The following is a 20108-nucleotide window of genomic DNA, read 5'->3' on the forward strand; positions in this document are numbered from 1 at the left end:
CTCTTGGGCACCAAAACTGTGAGACAATAAATTTCTGTTCCACTAAGCCACCCAGCTTGTGTTATTTTGTTACAACAGTCTTAAGAAACCAATACATCCCATAAGGTAAGTAACAGTACCTCTACTTTTACAAATAAAGACACGGACATACAGAGCAGGCAGACTAACTAGTTTACACAGCTAACAAGTTATGAAGCCAGAACATGAATCCGGGCCTTCAAACTCCAAGCCCAGGGCTCTTTGGACATCAGCAGAGCTGTGCCCTATAATAATCTTTGTCTTTCAACTTCTCTTTAGCAGCATGTTTAATTTTTCTCCAAGTAATAAATTTCATGCCATTCTGACAGAATGAGTGACTTCAATAATTCCTGTAGGTAATCCAGACCAGACAAACAGTAGGCACTTGATAGATATATATTGACTTATATTGACCCTGTCTCAACTTTCGGACAAGTTAGAGTAAGGTAGGCCATTTACCAAAGTGGACTTGTTCAGAAGGGAGCTACCAGGACTCACAGTTATAATGTGGCTGCCCAAAGGGCTACTTCTGGGTCACAGACGAGCTGCCTGCCCGGGTTGTGACAAGTCGGGTCAGCCAGGCATGTATGTCCCAGAAGGAGGCATTAGAGGGCCAAACACATTTTGTTTTGGAATTGAGCATCCTTGTCAAGGCTTCATTCAGAAACACTGTGCTGCTGACTTGCTGGTTGGATCCTACACGGACCAGCTATGGAACCTAGGGCTTCTGTTCATAATGGCTGCCAACAACCCTGGCACAAGGTGCTGAATTGCACATCTTTACTGTCAAAGCTGGGTTATTGCTTTCGAAACTTCTGAAGCAAGAGTGAAAGACGGAGCCAAGACACATCTATATATTCTTTAGGAAGAACTGTTAATTTAAACCATTTTAAAGAAAAAAAAACCTGTTGCTCTCGAGTCGATTCCGACTCATAGCAACCATTCTTAAATACCCCAAAATTAAGATATTTGCTGTCACAACCCACATAAAGTAATGCCTTAAGGAATACATTGACTGTCTCTGGAATCATAGCATGCAGGCAAAGAGACACCTAGTGGACAAATATGTAAATACAAAATTTAACTTCAGCCTAAACCCCAAAACCAAACCCACTGCCCCTTAGCAGATTCTGACTCAAAGCAACCCTACAGGACAGAGTAGAACTGCCCCATAGAGTTTCCATCTTTATGGAAGCAGACTGCCACATCTTCCTCCCATGGAATGGCTGGTGGGTCTGAACCACTGACCTTTCAGTTAGTAGCCAAGTGTGTAACCATTATGCCACCAGGGCTCCTTGAGACTAAAGACTGAAAAATTGTTCTGACTCTCTAATTTGACATTCTTTTGATTTCAGTGGAACATAAAAAAAAAAAAGTTAGAATCATAAATCCAAAAGTTTTACAAACGGATATTTTAGATTTATTCGTAAAGGAAGTCATTGCTGTTTTGCTTTTAATTAGGCTTTCTTACTGCCTAAAGCCCTGGGTGAGTACAGAGTAGATTGTAATTGGCCAGACGCTTTAGTTCACTTACACACTCTGTGCTTATTTTTATGTTTCCATCTCTTTACAGACGTTGCATGTGAGATTTTCCATTTTGTCTTTGGGTTGTTTTATTCTTGCTTTTAAGTAAAGGCAAAATGGTTGTTTTTCTTTTTTCCTTCCAGCCAGCTTCCTGTGGTCCACCCGGCCTCCTGTGGTCCACCTGGCTTCCTGTGGTCTACCCACTCTGTTCATTACGTACTGACATTCTCACTTGCACCTCACCTACACACTGCTGTATACCCACCTCCTCACCTTCAATTCACACATCTATTGGCCACTCTCGCTCACTGCCCTAGATAACTTCACCAACCTCAAAAGCCAAAGTCTGTTACCACAGTCTTTACAGAATCACCCCATAGTACTGAAATTTTGTTATGTCTAAAGTTTACTTAGAAAATTTTTTTAATAAAATAGGTATGTTTAACTGAAGTTCATATAACCTCATGGGCTCAACCTCATAGAAATGCAGATCTAAAAGAGGAACACTTGCTTCAAGGGAAGCCAGATGACATTTTCAAAGTCTAGCTACTCTGAAGTAGCTAGACTGCTACTTCAGCCAATGCCAGGTGAATAGGTCCTGGGTAATGGTGCCCCCAAGGCTCCAGCCATGGGAGTGAAAAAGAAATCTTAGAAGTGGATCCTCCAGTCTAACCACTCCAGCTGAAGCCATGTTGTTATGGATTGAATCATATCCACCAGAAAGATATGTTAAAATGTAACCCCTGCACCTGTGAATGTGGTTCTGCTTGGAAATAACGGTTTTCTTTTGTTAGGTTAATGTAGTCTTACCAGAGTAGGGTGGGTCCTAAACCTAATCTTTTCTGAGTGATGTCTTATAAGGGAGAATACAGCCACAGAGAAAGAGACACACACACGGGGAAGGAACCACATGAAGAACCATCTCCAAGCCAAGGAACACCTGGGGCAACAAACAAGAGGGAACCTTCCCCAAGAGCCGATGCCCTGATCCAGGCTTCTAGCCTCCAAAACTGTGAGACAATAAATTTCGCTTCTTTAAAGCCAGCTACTTGTGGTAATTTTTGTTATGGCAGTCCTAGGTAACTAAGGCACATGTAAACCAGGGATAAACTGTCAAGCTAAACCCTCCCCAAATTCCTGTCATAAACAAAACAAAGAGGGCTTACCCTGCCATTTTGAATAAGCAGTGAGGTCCTTCAGGCACTGGTGGTTCAGTGGTAGGATTCTCACCTTCCATGCAAGAGACTGGGGTTCAATTCCTGGCCAATGTATGACACGCACAGCCACCACCCATCTATCAGTGGAGGTTGTCATGTCACTATGATACGGAGGTTTCAGTGGAGCTTCCAGAATAAGATAGAGTAGGAGGAAAGGCCTGGTGAACTACTTCCAGAAATCAACCAATGAGCCCCTCTGGATCACACCAGTCTGATCCGGGGCCTATCTCGGGGATGGCACAGGACTGGGCAGAGTTTCATTCTGTTGTACACGGAGTTGTCATGAGACAGAGGCCCACCCAATGGCAGCTAACAACAAGAACGGTGAGGAGGTCCTTACTTTCTCCGTCACAAATCTTATGATAAAATCTTGAAAGCTTTTCCTTTGACATTAAGAACAAGGCAAAGACGCACATTACCATTCAACAACATTTTATTAAAAGCTCTAGCAAAAAAAAAAGTAAAAGTTCTAACAATTAAAAAGTAAGAATTAAGTCTTAATATTTTCAAATGATGTGACTTTATATGTTGAAAGAATCACATATAAATTATGAAAATTAACAAGTGGACACAGATACAAAGCCAGTATAGAAAAATCAATAGCATTTCAATATACCAGCAACAGATAGTATCCTGTGTTGTCTTCTAGAATTTTCGTTGGTTTGCCTTTCATATTAGATCTGCCATCTGCTTGCAACTGATCTTTTAGTAAGGTTTGAAATAAGGGTCAAGTTTCATTTTTTTTAATTGGTAATCAATTGTCTCAGTATAGTATTTTGAAAATACTGTCACTTCCCCAACTGCTCTAATCCTAAAGGAAAAGCTCAGTAAACTGGAGCACACTACAATTCAGAATTTCCACTCACGAAAGACCACATTACTGGATTGTACAGGTAAGCCAATGAATGAGAACAGACGTGTGAAATATGCACAGTCTATACAAAAGTATATATCTAGCATATAGAAAGAAGTCCTACTAATCAATAAGAAACAGGCAGAAAAACCATGAGGAAAATGAAAAAAGACTTGAATAGGCATAACATAAAAGATAATCAATTAGCCAGTATACACATGAAAAGGTACTTCACCTAATTAACCATCATAATAATACAATGAAATACCATTAGACATCCACCAAAATAATGAAATTAGACAGACTGACAATATTGAGTGTTAGCAAGGTTGTAGAGCCAATGAAAGCTCTCAAACACCTCTGGTGGGAGTACAAATTCAGGCAGCCATTGTGGAAACTACCATATTTTTATACAAATAATGAGTGCTATACTTTTTTTTTTTTTTTGCCAACCACACAAGCCCCTCCTACATTATTTTCCTAGGTGCACTATGCACATTTCATGTGGGCACATTATTCATGAAGAAATACCATACTTGGCAACACCTGCTAAAGTTGATGATATGCACAGTCCATGACCATTAATTTTACTCCTAGGTGTATATGTATCAGATATGCGTGTACATGGGCACTGAAAACATGTATAAGGATGTTTTTAGCAGCTTTAGTAATAATTGCTAAAGAGTGAAAACAACCCGAATTGTTCACCACTATAAAGAGGATAAATAAATTGTGGTATATTGATGCAGTGGAATGCTACTTAGCAATAAAAAGGAAAAACCTACTCATACCCATAGTGACATAACACTGAGAGAAAGAAGTCAGATACAAAAGAAAATAAACTGTAAGACTCCATTTATATAAAGTAATAAAACAGGTGAAAACAGATCATGACATTTAGGGAAGCCAACTTGGGCCACAAAAGTATAAAGGAAAGCAAGGAAGTAATTACCACAAATGGCAGGAGAATAGTTACCGCTTGGGGGGAAATGAGGGATTATTTATCGGAAGAAGTACGAGAGCGGCTTCTGGGGTCCCGACAGTATTCTAATCCTTGACCCCCGTGGTAGTTACAAAGGTTTATGCTTTGTGCTGAGCTATTCGAATTTGTTTTGCATACGTCTCTGTATGTACGTTATATTTCAAAATATAAAAGTGACTTTGAAAAGTAAGATCTAAAAAAAATAAGTGATCTCTAGTAATACATTATCTAAAAAAAGAAACACAGAAAACAAAAGGATGCAGAAAGTTAAAAAAAAGAAAAGATGGAAACAAATATCTAGCTAAACACAAAGTGCAATAAAGCTGTGGTGACTAATATCTGAGAATGTAAAAGTAATGGCAACAAACATATATATAAACCAAAAACCAAACCCACTGCCTTCCAGTCGATCCCGACTCATAGCAACCCTATAGGACAGAATAGAACTGCCCCACAGAGTTTCCAAGGAGCGCCTGGCAGATTCGAACTGCAAACCTTTTGGTTAACAGCCATAGCACTTAACCACTACGCCACCAGGGTTTCCAAACATATATATATAACAGAGAAAGATGTTATACCTGTTTCAAGAGAAAAATTAAGCCAGAAAGCCTAACCTTTATAAACATACAAATATATAGCTTCAAGATATCAAGCAATTATGACTCATAGAGTTGGAGAAAGAAATAAATGATTTATTAATTGTAGATGGAGATTATAACAGACATTTCCTAGAAAGCAATAGGTCAAGCTGACAATATTTAAAAAGAGATACAAATGACCCAAATAACACAAATTAGTAAATTCCAATTACTGGATACACTGAACTTTATATTTGAAAAACAGAAAATATTCCTTCATTTCCAGTACACATGGTACATTTTCAAAAATTGACAACGTACTAGATTCCAAAGGCAGCCTTGATAAATTTCACAAAACCAATTTACCACCGATTATGTTCTCTGGCTATAATATATTAATTATACAAATTAATAATGAAAGAAACACTTAGAAAGTCTACATGTCTGGAAACAAAATCAAACACCACTGAAAAATCTTTGGATTTAAAAAGTAACCAAATTGGAAATACTTAGAATTTTGGGGTCTCGATGAGTTGGAATCGGCTTGATGGCAACTTGTTTTTGTTTTGTTTTGTTTTGTTTAATCGACATTGAAAATACTACATGTCAGAATTTTTCAGGACACAATTAAAGCATTCTTAAAGGAAAATTTATACCTGAAATACATTTATCAAAAAATAATCATGAGAAAACAAATAAAGGAGGAGCTCAACTCACAAAATTAGAAAAATAGCAAAATACCTAACTCAAGGAATATTTAATTTAAAAAAGGGCAGTGCTCAATAAAATAGAAATATATAGAGAAAATTTACAAAGCCAAAAGCTAGTTCTTTGAAAAAAAAAAAAACATAAATTAGAACGCCAGCAAGACTGATGGGGGGGAGGGGGAATGTAAGTCCAAATAAAAACTCCAAGTTAGAACTCTTGCCAATTACTCAGCCTGTAACTGTTGAGTTCAAAATTTTCATTTGAATGCAGGTAAAAAGTAAAGAAGAAATCTATCAAAATAGACTGCCAGACAACCCATCTTGCAACCCTGCTCTCCTAAAAGAAATAAAATATTCTTTGTTCAAGTGTAACATTTTTGCATACATTGATCAGTGGGGAATAAAAACCTAATAAGAATTAAAAAAAAAAAAAAAAACTCGAAACAAATTATTCAGGAAATCAGATGAAATTATTTTCCTCATCATTTATTCCAGGTGCAATCACCTAATATTTAACAACTATCATGACATATAAGGGCCGTGTTAAACCAAAAAACCGAACCTATTGCCATCGAGTCGATTCTGACTCATAGTGACCCTATAGAACAGAGTAGAACTGCCCCACAGAGTTTCCAAGGAGCGGCTGGTGGATTTGAACTGCCAACCTTCTGTTTAGCAGCTGAGCTCTTAAAAACTCAAAATGAAACAAAAAGGACAATTATCATCAGGTTTCAGGGCATGCTGCTTTCCTCCACCCACTAGTCCTCTGCCCTTTAGACACAGGCCTCCAATTCTCCATATTCACCAGAAGGGATTTTTGCTGGATGTTTATTCCCTCTTTTTTTTAAATTTAAATTTGTATGTGTCAGTCCAGTGGTACCTGGACACAATCCTAGATGTGTTATGCTTACCAACAAAGATCCAAATACCTCTATCCCTCATCCCACCCATCTAAAAGAGCCATTCCTTGGCATCATGTCATTCCTTGGAATCCTGCTGAAGCCATGGAGAAGGGGATGATTTTATAGCAATTAATACATAATGGCCCTTTTTAAGCTCCGCATCATGTATCACGTTATCTCATCACTTATTCACCTCTTACGCACTTCAAGGGTCTGCCACTCCCTCTTTTTATGGTACTGTCAATCATGTGGCCCCACCTCCCCAACACAGGAGCAGGTATATGGCTTAGGCTGGCCAATCTTTCATTCAGTCATCAAATATGTATTGGATACGTCAGGCACGGTTCTAGGGCCTGAAGATACAATATTGAACAAAAAGACAATTTCCTGCCCTCATGGGGTTTATATTTCATGGTAGACAGACAATAAATAAATAGATGAGTAAAATACTTAGCACATTAAGTATTGATACATACCCCTTTGCTGTCGAGTTCATTCTGACTCATAGCGACCCTAAAGGGCAGAGTAGAACTGCCCCATAGGGTTTCCAAGGAGCACCTGGTGGATTTGAACAGCCGATCTTTTTGTTAGCAGCCATAGCTTTTATCCACTATGCCACTGAGGTTTCCTTAAGTAGTGATATTTTAAACAGGTGGCAGGAATGGTATCAGTGAAGAGGTGGCATTTGAATAAAGACCTGAAAGAGGTGAGAGGACAAGCCTTATGGGTACCTGAGGGTGGAGCAATCCAGGTATAGAGAAGAGCAGCTACAAAGGCCTTAAATTGGGAGTGTGTCTGGCATGTGTAGGGCACAGTAAGGAGGCCAGCGTAGCTGATACTGAGTGAACAATGGAAGGAGAGTAGTGGGAGATGAGGTCAGAGGAGTTACAGGAAGCCAGGGCACATGTGTTCTTTCGATCCGCTGTTGAAGACTTGAGCTTTCCTTGAAGTGAAACAAGCAAGCTTTGCAGGGTTTTGATCTCACAAACACATTAACAGCACTCGTCCCAACAATGAGAAGAGACTGAAGGGAAGAAAAGACATAAATGGAGAGACCTACTGCAATAATCCAGAAATCTGACATGGCTTAGACTGGAGTGGTAGCAGTAGAGGTGTAAGAAGTAGATGGACCAAAGTACAGTGAATGATTCACAGAAGAGTTCACGAACCGAATCCGGCTAGCCAGGAAATTCTGCCTTAAGAATCGGAACACACTTGTCCTTCCAAGATTGCAGTGCAAACCTGGAGTTAGCAGTGGCCATCTTGGTTACTGGTGGAGAGCACAGATGGAAAACGAAACAAAAATAGAAGGGAGCAGAAACCAGAGAGAGAGAGAGAGAGAGAAAACCCTTCACATTCCACAAAATGCTGAACCAGGTAAATGTAAAAAAAAAAAATGTACACCTGACTATGCTTTGTGAACTTTCAGAATTTCAAAAATAGAATTCTAAAAGTTTATGGGGAGGGGGGAGGCCCTGTCTACAAAGCAACAAGAATAAGAATTATGTTTGGTATTTCCACAAAAGTTAAACATAGAATTACCTGATGACCCAGCAATTCCACTCCTAGGTATAGGTACAAAAAAGAAAAAATTGAAAACAAGGACTCAAACAGATACTTGTACACCAACATTCATGGCAGCACTATTCACAATAGTCAAAAAATAGAAACAACCTGAGTCCATCAACAGATGAACGGATGAACAAAATGCGATATATCCGCACGAGGTAATATTACGCAGTCATGTAAGGGAAGGAAGTACTAGTATCTGGCACAACACAGATGGACCCTAAGGTCATTATGCTACGTGAAATAAGTCAGACGTGAAAAGATAAATACTGCATGATTCACTTATAGGAGTTACCTAGAAAAGGCAAATTCATAGAGACAGAAGGTAGAATAGAGGTTACCAGGGGTAGAGGAGAGAGAGGAACGGGGAAGTTTCTATTTGAGATTAAAAATATCTGGAAATAGATAGTGGTGATGCTTACACAACATTGTGAATGGATCTAAAACCACTGAACTGTACACTTAAAAATGGTTACAATGATAAATTTTATTTTATGTTATGTATATTTTATGTATATGTATATGTATACATATACATCTATGTATTTTTTTGATATATTTTACCACAATAAAAAGGTTTTCCCCTTTAAGAGTTGGGCTAGGATTCTGAAGGTTTTCCCGAACACAATTTGCAGTGGTTAAGTGATACAGCTGCTAACCAAAAGGTCAGCAGTTCAAATCCACCAGCCACTCCTTGGAAACCCTATGGGGCAGTTCTACTCTATTCTCTAGGGTCACTATGGGTCGGAATCCATTCGACGGCAATGGCTTTGGGTTTTTTTGGGGTGTACTACTTGTATTATTATTCATGCAATAATTTTCTTTTTACCTAATACCTAAACAAATTACTTTTTTACTGAAATAAATTTCTTTTGAAAGGAAAAAAAGAAAAGAAGAAGAATGACATCATATTTCTCGTAAACACCATGCTGTATGAAAGGACACTGAAACAATGCCTTCAAAGTTCTGAGTCAAAAGAAATTTATACATAGAAGTCTATATCCAGCCAAACATACAATCAGGTATAAGGGCAAAATAAAGATATTTTCAGATATATTTATCCCTCATGTAACATATATGAAAAATGTTTCCTTATAAAATACTTTAATAAACTAAAAAAGAAATATAATAAAAACAAAAATATGAGATGCAAGAAGGAAAAGAAGATGAGATTAAGATTCAGAGAAAGCTGCGTATGTAATGGAAAAAAAATGAGTGTTCAAAATAAATTAAAGACAGTATTGAAACCGTTCTAAGAATGTTGTTGTTGTGAGGTGCGGTCAAGTCGGTTATAACTCATACTGACCCTATGTACCAAATATAGTTTCATGTTATTAGGCCTATATCCTCTGAATTGTTTTTGCAACCAATTCTCATTCTATTTGGAGTTACATTTAATTTCAAGTTATGGTTTTATCGAAAGAGAAATAATAAAACACTATTCTTATTATAAATAAAGTCTATAGATACATAGGAGGAGCCCTGGTGGCACAGTGGTTAAGCACTGAGCTGCTAACTGAAGGGTTGACTTTTTGAACCCACCAGCCACTCTGCAGGAGAAAGATGTGGCAGTCTGCTTCTGTAAAGATTCACAGCCTTGGAAACCCTATGGGGCAGTTCTACTCTGTCCTATAGGGTCGCAATAAGTCAGAATCGACTTCATGGCAATGGATTTGGGTTTTTTGGTGATAGGTATATAGATATATGAGGGTCAAAAGACTACTAGACTTTTTTCTATTGTTGATTATATCTATATCTTCACTAGTTGCTTCTCTATACTCCTTGTTTAATTTATTACTACTTAAAGTTTTTTTTTTTAAAGTTAGTAAGTAACTAGTATTAGTGGTAACATCTTCAACAAGATGGATTGACACAGTGGATGCAACAATGAGCTCAAGCATAACAACAATTGTGAGGATGGCACAAGACTGGGCAGTGTTTTGTTATGTTGTACATAGGGTCGCTATGAGTCGGAACCAACTCAATGGCACCTAACAACAACAGCAAAGTTAGTAAGTAGAATGCATGAAGTTAATTTAAAAAGATTAGAATAACGTACCTGCATAGTAAAACATAAGGAATTCTAAATGGGATTGATTTAGGAAAAAAAGAAAGTTATTTTATATAGGTGTCTCATATGGGAATTTTACAGCAAATTGCATCAAAGAAGAAACTACTATTCTCCTCTCTTGGCTGGCAGGAAGACCTTCCAGCCCCAACTGGAAGAAGTACTGTAACTAGTTCCAGCCAATCGGCTCTGAGTGGAAGTGATGTACATCACTTCCTATCTGGACAAGACCATGAGTGCACCACACCCTCTCTTTCCCTGTCATGGCAAACCCTGAAGCCACCTGTTGAAATGGTGGCACCACATAATGGTGGAGCTTTCATCAGCTTGCATCCCTGAGTAACTACGTGTAATAGAAGAGTCTTCCTTTCCTCATGTCAATCACCATTGCACACCTAGTGTAACCAGGAAATGAAAGTGTGTTGTGTTAAGACACTGAGACTTCAGGGTTAATTTGCTACCACAGTGTAGTCTAAAAATAGCCTATACTAAAAAGAGCCTCAGCAATTATTAACAAAAGTCTTTTCTAAATTTCTCCTGGTTCTTTTAAAGTTTTCCTGTGTAAAGTATAGTGACATATACTAAGGTAGTTAGTCCCTTTTTTGAACACTTCAGTTGGAAGGTGATTTCGTGAGGCAAGTCACTGATGTCTCTGCTGAGGACAATAAGCTATGGAAAAATGAAATATCTGGCAACCGAAGCCTTTTGCTACCGCTCACTGTCTACAAACAAGAAGTACAGAAATTTTTCTGGAAAAGTGCTCTATTACTTTGTGGAAAATTACCTCAAAAGATTTTGAGAGTTTCAGCTAACACCTCATCAGTCTTGGAATTGGATTCTCTTCCTTAGAAATCTATATCCTTATTTTCCAACTCTATGTAAGTACTTCTTCAGCTAGTCAATTCTCTTACTGTAATCCAGTTTTCCCGTTCCTTTTATATTGGTAGGCTTTGTGCAAAAATTTACAAGCCTTTCAAGAAGAAAACATATGTGGTCATCTATTCCTTCACTGCCAGTAAGCAAGGTTTAACAACAACTTATTTTAAAATAAGCCAAGGAATCCTTGGACTCTAAGTTGTTTCTCCACTGGAGGTATGAGACTTGGCCCCACCCATTTCTGTTCTGGAAAAAGTCCATTGACACCCCCAAGTCACCTGGTAACATAAATCAACATTAAGTAGGTTTTAGACCATAACTCTCATAAGCACGGTGAAAAAGACTAGGAAAAACATAACCTTGCACTCGAAATGCATTCACATAAAACTTCACACTATTCACTGCCCAGCAGGAATATGTCAAAACATTTAGACAAGAATTCTGTACTTAAGAATTCTATGCAGAACTCAAAATAATCATGGTACCAGAAATGTAGGCACCTGTAAATGAGAAATAAATATGAACTATTTTCTCCCACTATGTATGCTTCGACTCAACTGTGCCTATAACATGCGTAGTGATTATCATGAAGATGGCACAGGACCAGGCAACATTTTTTTCTGTTATATATAAAGTCCCCATGAATTGGAGCCAACTCAATGGCAACAAACAATACCAACATACAAACAAGGGTCTTTCACTATTGCTTATTGGCAATGCTAAAAATGAAAATTGTTAATACACTTTTGTGTCGAGTTAGAGAAGATGTTGTTATCCCGGTAACTTACTAGTTCAAGACTTTCTCTTAGGTGAAGATCTGACTTGGCTAGAAAAATACCACAACAGCCCTTTTGTGGTAAAATCTGAGATCCCCAAGTGTTTGAATGTATGAGAAAGGCCTGCAATGGGAAGAAGTGTCTTCTGTATGAAAGATGAATCAAAAAAAAAAAAAAAAAAAAACCCCACTTTCAAGTCTACTCAAACTCATAGTGACCCTATAGTAGAAAACCCCATGGGGTTTCCAAGGCTGTAAATCTTTACGGAAGCAAACTGCAGTATCTTTCTCTCACGGAGTGGCTAGTGAGTTTGAACCACCAGTCTTCAGGTTAGCAGCCAAGTGCTTAACCCCTGCACCACCAGGGTTCCTTAAAGATGGGTACAGGGAGAGAAATAGGAAGATTAGAGGCAGAACCTGTAAAATGGAGAAAAGCACTGGGATAGAAGTGTCTCCACAATGTTTTGTATCAGCAGAAAGCAGTGAAGAGTCTGAGCTTTGCCTTAATGTTGCTTTCAGGTGGAACCAAGATAGTGCATGATGATACCTGAAGAAATATGTCATTGGGAATTCACAGAAATCACTGGAAGCTATGCTCCAGGGATTAGTGTCAACTGCACCAAAATCTCCAAGCAGCACCAATGCTCCAGCTGCTGACAACGTTATTCATCACCATCATAAATAACACTTGCTGAGTACCTCACTAGGTACCAGGTATAGCCTTAAGAACCGTATTCATATTAACTCATGAAATCATTGCACCAACATTATGAGGTACAACTATCATCCTGGATTCCCTAGGTGGTACAAATGGCTAGTGTGCTCACTGCTAACAGAAAGATTAGAGGTTCGAATCCACCCAGAGGCACCCCTGGCAATCTACTTCTGAAAAATCAGCCACTGAAACCCTATGGAGAATGGTTCTACTCTGACAGATATGGGGTGGCCATGAGTCAGGATCTACTTGACAGCAATTGGCTTTATTATTATCTTCATTTAACAAGTGAGGAAAGTAAGGTACAGAAAGGTTAAGTAACATGCCCAAGGTCACACAGCTAATAAGTGTCAGAGACAAGAATCAAACCCAGGCCTGCCCTCTTAACCACTATGTCTCTGATTTTGCCCAGGGCACAAATTTCATAATGCTGAACAAGATTAAATTATCTGAAGTGGTCATTGGTGGTATAGCCAAGTATTCATCTTATATAAGAAGTATAAGACTTTATATTACAAGACCAGAGAGTTCATTGAATCCAGTCTTTCAACCAACGCAGGGTTTCCTTATAACACATCTTTTTCTGTCCTAGATACATTTCATTATGAGGAGTCCCCTAATCAGAAGTATTTGAAAAAAAAAAAAAATTACTTGACAACTTTTGTTGTTGCTGCTGCTGTATTCAAGCACCATTAACATGGTTACAACCCATAGTGACCCTATGACAGCAGAACGAAACACTGCCTGGTCCTGTGCCCTCCTTAAGACTGCTGTGATGCTTTAGCCCATTGTTACAGCCACTGTCGATCCACCTCATTGAGGGTCTTTCTCTTTTTCGCTGACCCTCCACTTTACCAAGCATGATGTCTGTTATGGATTTAATTGCGTTCCTCGAAAATGTGTGTAAACTTGGCTAGGCCATGATTCCCAGTATTGTGTGATTGTCCACCATTTTGTCATCTGATGTGATTTTCCTATGCATCATAAATTCTATCTCTATGATATTAATGAGACGGAATTAGGGGCAGTTATGTTAATGAGGCAGGATTCAATCTACAAAATTAGGTTGTATTTTAAGACTATCTCTTTTGAGATATAAAAGACAGAAGCAAGCAGAGAGATGTGGAGACCTCATACCACCAAGAAACAAGAGCCAGGAGAATAGCGTGTCCTTTGGACCCGGTGTCCCAGTGCTGAAAATCTCCTCAACCAGGGGAAGATTGATGACAAGGACCTTCCTCCAGAGCTCACAGAGAGAGAAAGCTTTCCCCTGGAGTTAATGCCCTAAGTTCGGACTTTTAGCCTACTAGACTGTGAGAGAATAAATTTCTCTTTGTTAAAGCCATCCACTTGTGGTATTTCTGTTATAGCAGCACTAGATGACTAAGATAATTTCCTTCTCCAGCTTCTGGTCCCTTCTCTGATAGCATGTCCAAAGTATGTGAGACAAAGTCTCACTATCCTCCTTCTAAGGAGCATTCTGGCTGTACTTCTTCCAAGACAGATGTGTTTGTTCTTTTAGCAGTCCGTGGTATATTTAATAGTCTTTGCCAACGCTGTAATTCAAAGGCATCAACATTCTTCTTTAGTCTTCCTTATTCATTGTCCAGCTTTCGCATGCATATCATGCAATTGAAAACACCGTGGCTTCAGTCAGGCGCACCTCAGTCTTCAAGGCAACATCTTTGCTTTTTAACACTTTAAAGAGATCTTTGGCAGCAGGTTTGCCCAATGCAATGAGTCGTTTGATTTCCTGACTGCTGCTTCCCTGGGTGTTGATTGTGGATCCAAGTAAAATGAAATCCTTGACAACTTCAATCTTTTCTTTGTCTATAATGATGTTCCTTATTGGTCTAGTTGTGAAGTTTTTGTTTTCTTTACTTTGAGGTGTAATCCATACTGAAGACCGCAGTCTTTGATCTTCGTCAGTAAATGCTTCAAGTCTTCTTCACTTTAAGCAAGCAAGGTTGTATCACCTGCATAATACAGGTTGTTGATGAGTCTTCCTCCAATCCTGATGCCTCATTTTGAAGATGGTAAAAATCTACCCATTTTTGTCAATATCTTTGACTTAAGGTAACCAGTTTTGTAGATCATCCAGATACAAAACATAAACCTTAAAATTTCTCAATGAAACATCAAATTTTATGGTAAATAAAAAGTTCTTTATCATAGAATTGCAATGGGGGCATCTTATTGGCTGAGTCACACAATTGCATCAATAAACGCGTATCTTTGGTACACACATGTTGAAACAATAGAAATATATACATTTGAGGAAATCTGAACAGCTACCGTACGCACCAAAACTAACTTCATGTCAATGCCTTAGGAAACAAGAACAATGGGTTTCACTAACCAGGGAAGAAAAACTGAGAAGAGCAATGGTCAGCAAAAAGTGTGATGGCATTTAATGGACCATGAGGAACAATGTTTCAAAGACAGTTGCCGTATAATTGGAAATGGTAGAAAGTAAATACTGGGGAGAATAGTGGTTATGATATACCAACTGGACCACAGAAAAATGATAACTTTTAAATGAATACACTAGTACTCTCAGAAAATTTACCAGAATTTCAGTTATATCCATAGAACAAATATGGAAGAGTGTTTTATCTTTATAAAAAGAGCAAAATCAAAGATGAGATGAGTGTCCCACCCAGGAGTTGAGACATAATTCTTTCTTAATCATTTTGTAAATAGAAGAGTCAAGAAATCATGAAAAGAATTACATACATTCACAGAACTCCGATCTAGCCTAGTTCATTAAAGATGAACTTTCAAGGTGGGAACATCTTAAGATTGTTCTATTTTTATTTTATAATCCTCAAGTATAAATATTCTATTTTGATTTTCAATAAATTTAGATCAGCAAATGCCCCATATCTAGAGGATTCACTTTACATTTGGGCATCTAAACGCATGCTTGCTTATAAAAGAGAGCTCACATAATTGTAGTTCTATGTTACTCTGATAGTTCTGGTATGTTCCTCACCATTGATTGTCAAAAAAAAATTAATTCCAGAAAAAAATAAACTGCTTTACTAAACTACTGGCCCATTGAAAAGTTGTCACCACCAAGAAATCCATTGTCAGGAGGACATCTGGTTTAAAAACATACCTGGTTATTTGTCGATACCATTAACTTTCCTCCTTATAGCCTAGGGACAAACACATCTAGGCTATTCTATTTGGCTCACAAACTAGAATGGCAAGATAAAGAACAGGCTTTTCAAAAGAAAGAATTAGTTTCAAAGAATATTCAATTACATACCAAAAAGCCAAGAACTACTATCAACTGCTTCGTTCCAGTTTTGTTGCCTTTGATCTGTTTAAGAAAGAGAAAAAAAGTATGTCAGGTGATTTCTACCTGGATTCAACCACCTAAGAAGAATATTGAATATACACGGACTGCCAAAAGAATTAACAAATCTGTCTTAGAAGAAGTACAGCCAAAATGTTTCTTAGAAGCAAGGATAGTGAGACTATGTCTCACATACTTTGGATATGTTGTCAGGAGGGACTAGACCACGGAGAAGGACATCATGCTTGGTAAAGTAGAGGTTCAGTGAAGAAGCAGAAGACCTCAATGAGGTGGATGGACACAGTGGCTGCAACAATGGGCTTAAGCATAATAGCGATCATGAGGATGGCACAGGATCCAGTAGTGTTTCATTCTGTTGTACGTAGGGTCGCTATGAGTTGGAACCAACTCAACAGCACCTAACAACAACAAGTACACCAAGAAATCAGAATCGTACCACAACAAACCCAAAAAGAAGCAAAAGAATAGTAAGTTGGTCACGTTGGTGACTACCCAGCATCTCTCCTAGAGAGTGAGATGGAACATTTGATCTTGTAGGCATGAAAAAAACCTGGGTAGTAGGCTAGCAAGGAGCCCTGGCAGCACAAAAATTAAGTACTCACCTACTAACTGAGAGGTTAGTGGTTCAAGCTCACCCAGCTGCTGTATGGGAGAAAGACCTGACTATCTGCTCCCACAAAGATTAAACCAAACCAAACTGATTGCTATAGAGTCGATTCCAACTCATAGTGACCCTACAGGACAGAGTAGAACTGTCCCATAGGATTTCCAAGGAGCCCTGTTGGTGCAGTGGCTAAGCACTCAGCTGCTAACCAAAAGAATGGTGGTTCAAACCCACCAGCCACTCAGCTGGAAAAAGATGTGGCAGTCTGCTTCTGTAAAGATTTACTCCCTTGGAAACACTTTGGGGTAGTCCCACTCTGTCCTATAGGGTGGCTGTGAGTTTGCATCAACTCCACGGCAGAGTGAGTAATCTTTAAGGAAGCAGACTGCCACAACTTTCCCCCATGGAGAAAGCCTGGTGGGTTTAAACCAATGGCTTTTTGCTTAGCACTCAAGCACTTAACCACTGCACCACCAGGGCTCTTTCTGTGACGATTACATACAGCCTAGAAAACCTTATGGGTCAGGTCTACTCTGTCATGCAGATCGCTAACCCGTTACCCGTCACTAGGAGTCAAAAATCGACTTGGTACACCTAACAACAACAAGTGAGTTAGCAAGGCAATTAGCACACTGAGGTCTTTCCCTCCCTGGAATTGAAAGTTTTCTAAACATTAAAATGAAAATAATGCTTTAATTCTTTTGAATACCCTCTCCCAAGATGCACTTTTTAGAGTATTTTCAAACAGCTTGAAAAATGTGCACATTGATTCAGAACTTCCATCTGTTTTCCTGGAATTTTGTGGAAAAATATTTCGAATTGGTAATAATAATCCCACTTATTGCCTAAACCATAGATTAGAAGAATACGGATTTTTTTTTTTAATGTATGTATTTGTGTCTCACAGTGGGTAAGGCCTAGGGCTGCTCACCAAAAGGTCAGCAGTTCAAATCCACCAGCCACTTTTTGGAAACACTGTGGGGGCAGTTCTACTCTGTCCTACAGGGTTGTTATGAGTCAGCAATGAGTTTTGTTTTGTTTTTTTTTTTAATTTGTATTTCACAGTAAAATAAGATGCTCGGAAAACATGACCTGCAAGAGACGTATTTCAAGGTCTGTTTTTTTAATAACTCAACTGGCTTGAGTATGGCTTTTTTTTTTTTTTTTAATTTTCCTCCAACTTCTTATCTTGAAAATTTTTCAATACTACTGAGAAGTTTCAGGAATAGTTAACAATGAAAATCTGAATAGCCTTCACTTGTTGTTGTGTACCTTCCAGTCGATTCCAACTCATAGTGATACTCTAGGACAGAGTAGAACTGCCCCATAGGGTTTCCTAGGCTATAATCTTTACGAGAGCAGATTGCCAGGTTTTTCTCCTGAGGAGCCACTAGTGGGTTCAAGTTGCCAACCTTTCGGTTAGCAGCAGAGTGCTACCAGGAATCCTCAGATTCACAAATAATTAATATTTTGCCACATTTGCTTTATTACTCTGTGTGAATATATAAATGTTTAGCTAAACCATTTGAGAGTTAGTTGTAGACACAGAGACACTCACCCTAAACACTGTAACATGTATCTCCTAAGAACAAGCTATTATCCTACCATAGTTAACACCAAAATGATCACATCTGGATTAAAGTTGACACAATACAATTATTTAATATGCAGTTCAAATTCCCCGAGTTGTCCCAATGATGTCCTTTCCTGTTTGGGCTATTTATTATACTTCATTTTAAATCCAAGATCCAATCAACGATCACCATGGCATAGGTTGTCATATCTCTAGAGTCTTCTTCTAACCTTCACGATTGACATTTTAGTAGAGTCCAGGCCAATTGTTTTGCACAACATCTCTCAGTTTGAAATTGTCTAATTGTTCCCTCACAATTAGACTCTGGTGAAACATTTCTGGCAGAGGTACTAACAGATGATGCTGGACTCTTTTTCCCCTTTTTATACTTTAGAAAAGGCACACAATAGGTTGGATGAATATTTTTTCAATAACTTAATAACATTTCATCTGTCTACTATAAATAAGTAAATTTAGTGTCACAGTTTGCAATTTATGAAATGCTTTTTGACATGTTGCTGTTGTTAGGTACCATCCAGTCTTCTCCTAAGAAATACAGATAGAATGCTCCTTAGAAGTGAGGATGGCGAGACTTTGTCTCATGTACTTTGAACATGTTAATCAGGAGGGATCATTACCTGGAGAAGGACATCATGCTTGGTAAGGTAGAGGATCATGGAAAAAGAGGAAGACCCTCAACAAGATGGATTGACACAGAGACTGCAACAATGGGCTCAAACATAGCAATGATTCTGAGGATGCTGTGGGATGGGCAGTGTTTCTTTGTGTTATACAGAGGGTCGCTATGAGCCAGAACTGACTTGACAGCACCTAACAACAACAATAATTGTATACCAGCTCTTCCTTTCTCCCTGGAACAAGATTTTATGTCACCTTTTTGTGATAGCTAATGATATGTGTCAACTTGGATAGGCTATGGTGCCCAGTCGGTTGGTCAAACCGTAATCTAGGTGTTGCTATGAAGATATTTTGTTGATGTGATTAACATTTACAATCAGTTGACTGTAAGTAAAGGAGATTATGGTGGCACAAACAGTTAAGTGCTAACCAGAAGGTTGGAGGTTCGAAACTACCCAGCTGCTCCTTGGTTGAAAAGACCTGGTGATCTCTTCCCGTAAAGATTACAGCCGAGAAATCAGTTCTACCCTGTCCTGTGAGGTCATTATCAGTCGGAATCAACTAGATATACTTAACAACAACAAAGGAGGCTACCTTCAATAATGTGGGTGGGTCTTTCTGCCTCAGTTGAAGGTTTTAAGAGCAAAAAGCTGAGGTTTCTCTGGCGGACTCTGCCTCGAGACTGTAACATAGGCTTCCTGCTGGAGTTTCCAGCCTGCCACCTGGCCTATGGGGTTGCCATCCCCCGCAATCATGTGAGCCAATCCCTTAAAATAAATGTCTGGCTGTCTCTCTCTCTGTGTGTACGTATAATTGGTACTGTTTCCCCGGAGGACCCTAATACACACTTCCTTCTACTTCCCAAAGTAGCGAAAATGGCATTGTTTCATAATGCAGTAATCGGCATCTTTACGAGAACTTCTCAGCATATTAAATTAGGTGCTTTTTCTCATTTTATTTTGCTCTTGGAATCTCACAATCCCAGTGTTGTTTAGCTTAGGGCCAAGTCAAGAAAAGTTTGGGAATCAGTAAGTTGAGTCACAACCAATAACGTGAATCTCTAAGTAGTCATTCCAGCCGGAAAGAGCACAGATTTTTTTCCCCATCCTATAGATCACATTTATAATAATACTGAAATGGAACAAGCAATACCACCATGTTCAGGTAAAGGCAACTGCAGATG

The 20108-nt window shown here is 38.7% G+C and overlaps 1 protein-coding gene across 13 annotated transcripts in view; it reads right to left on the reverse strand.

The window, feature by feature from the left end:
• The window catches only part of IPCEF1 (interaction protein for cytohesin exchange factors 1), a 235645-nt gene that overhangs the window by 144742 nt on the left and 70795 nt on the right, over positions 1 to 20108 (reverse strand). For 8 of the 13 annotated variants that reach the window (XM_049904225.1, XM_049904163.1, XM_049904172.1 and 5 more), the window contains exon 2: positions 16059 to 16112. The exons of 2 other annotated variants lie outside the window; for them this stretch is intronic. Coding sequence is in view for 6 of the 11 variants with exons in the window: in XM_049904163.1 (XP_049760120.1) it covers positions 16059 to 16112 (54 nt within the window). In the remaining 5 variants the exon portion in view is untranslated. Of the gene's footprint in view, positions 1 to 7257; positions 7419 to 16058; positions 16113 to 20108 lie in introns of those variants that run through there. 3 more of the 13 variants (XM_049904254.1, XM_049904181.1, XM_049904233.1) reach the window with 3 other exon arrangements.

This window comes from Elephas maximus, chromosome 1 (assembly GCF_024166365.1).
Source record: "Elephas maximus indicus isolate mEleMax1 chromosome 1, mEleMax1 primary haplotype, whole genome shotgun sequence".
Taxonomy (NCBI): domain Eukaryota; kingdom Metazoa; phylum Chordata; class Mammalia; order Proboscidea; family Elephantidae; genus Elephas; species Elephas maximus.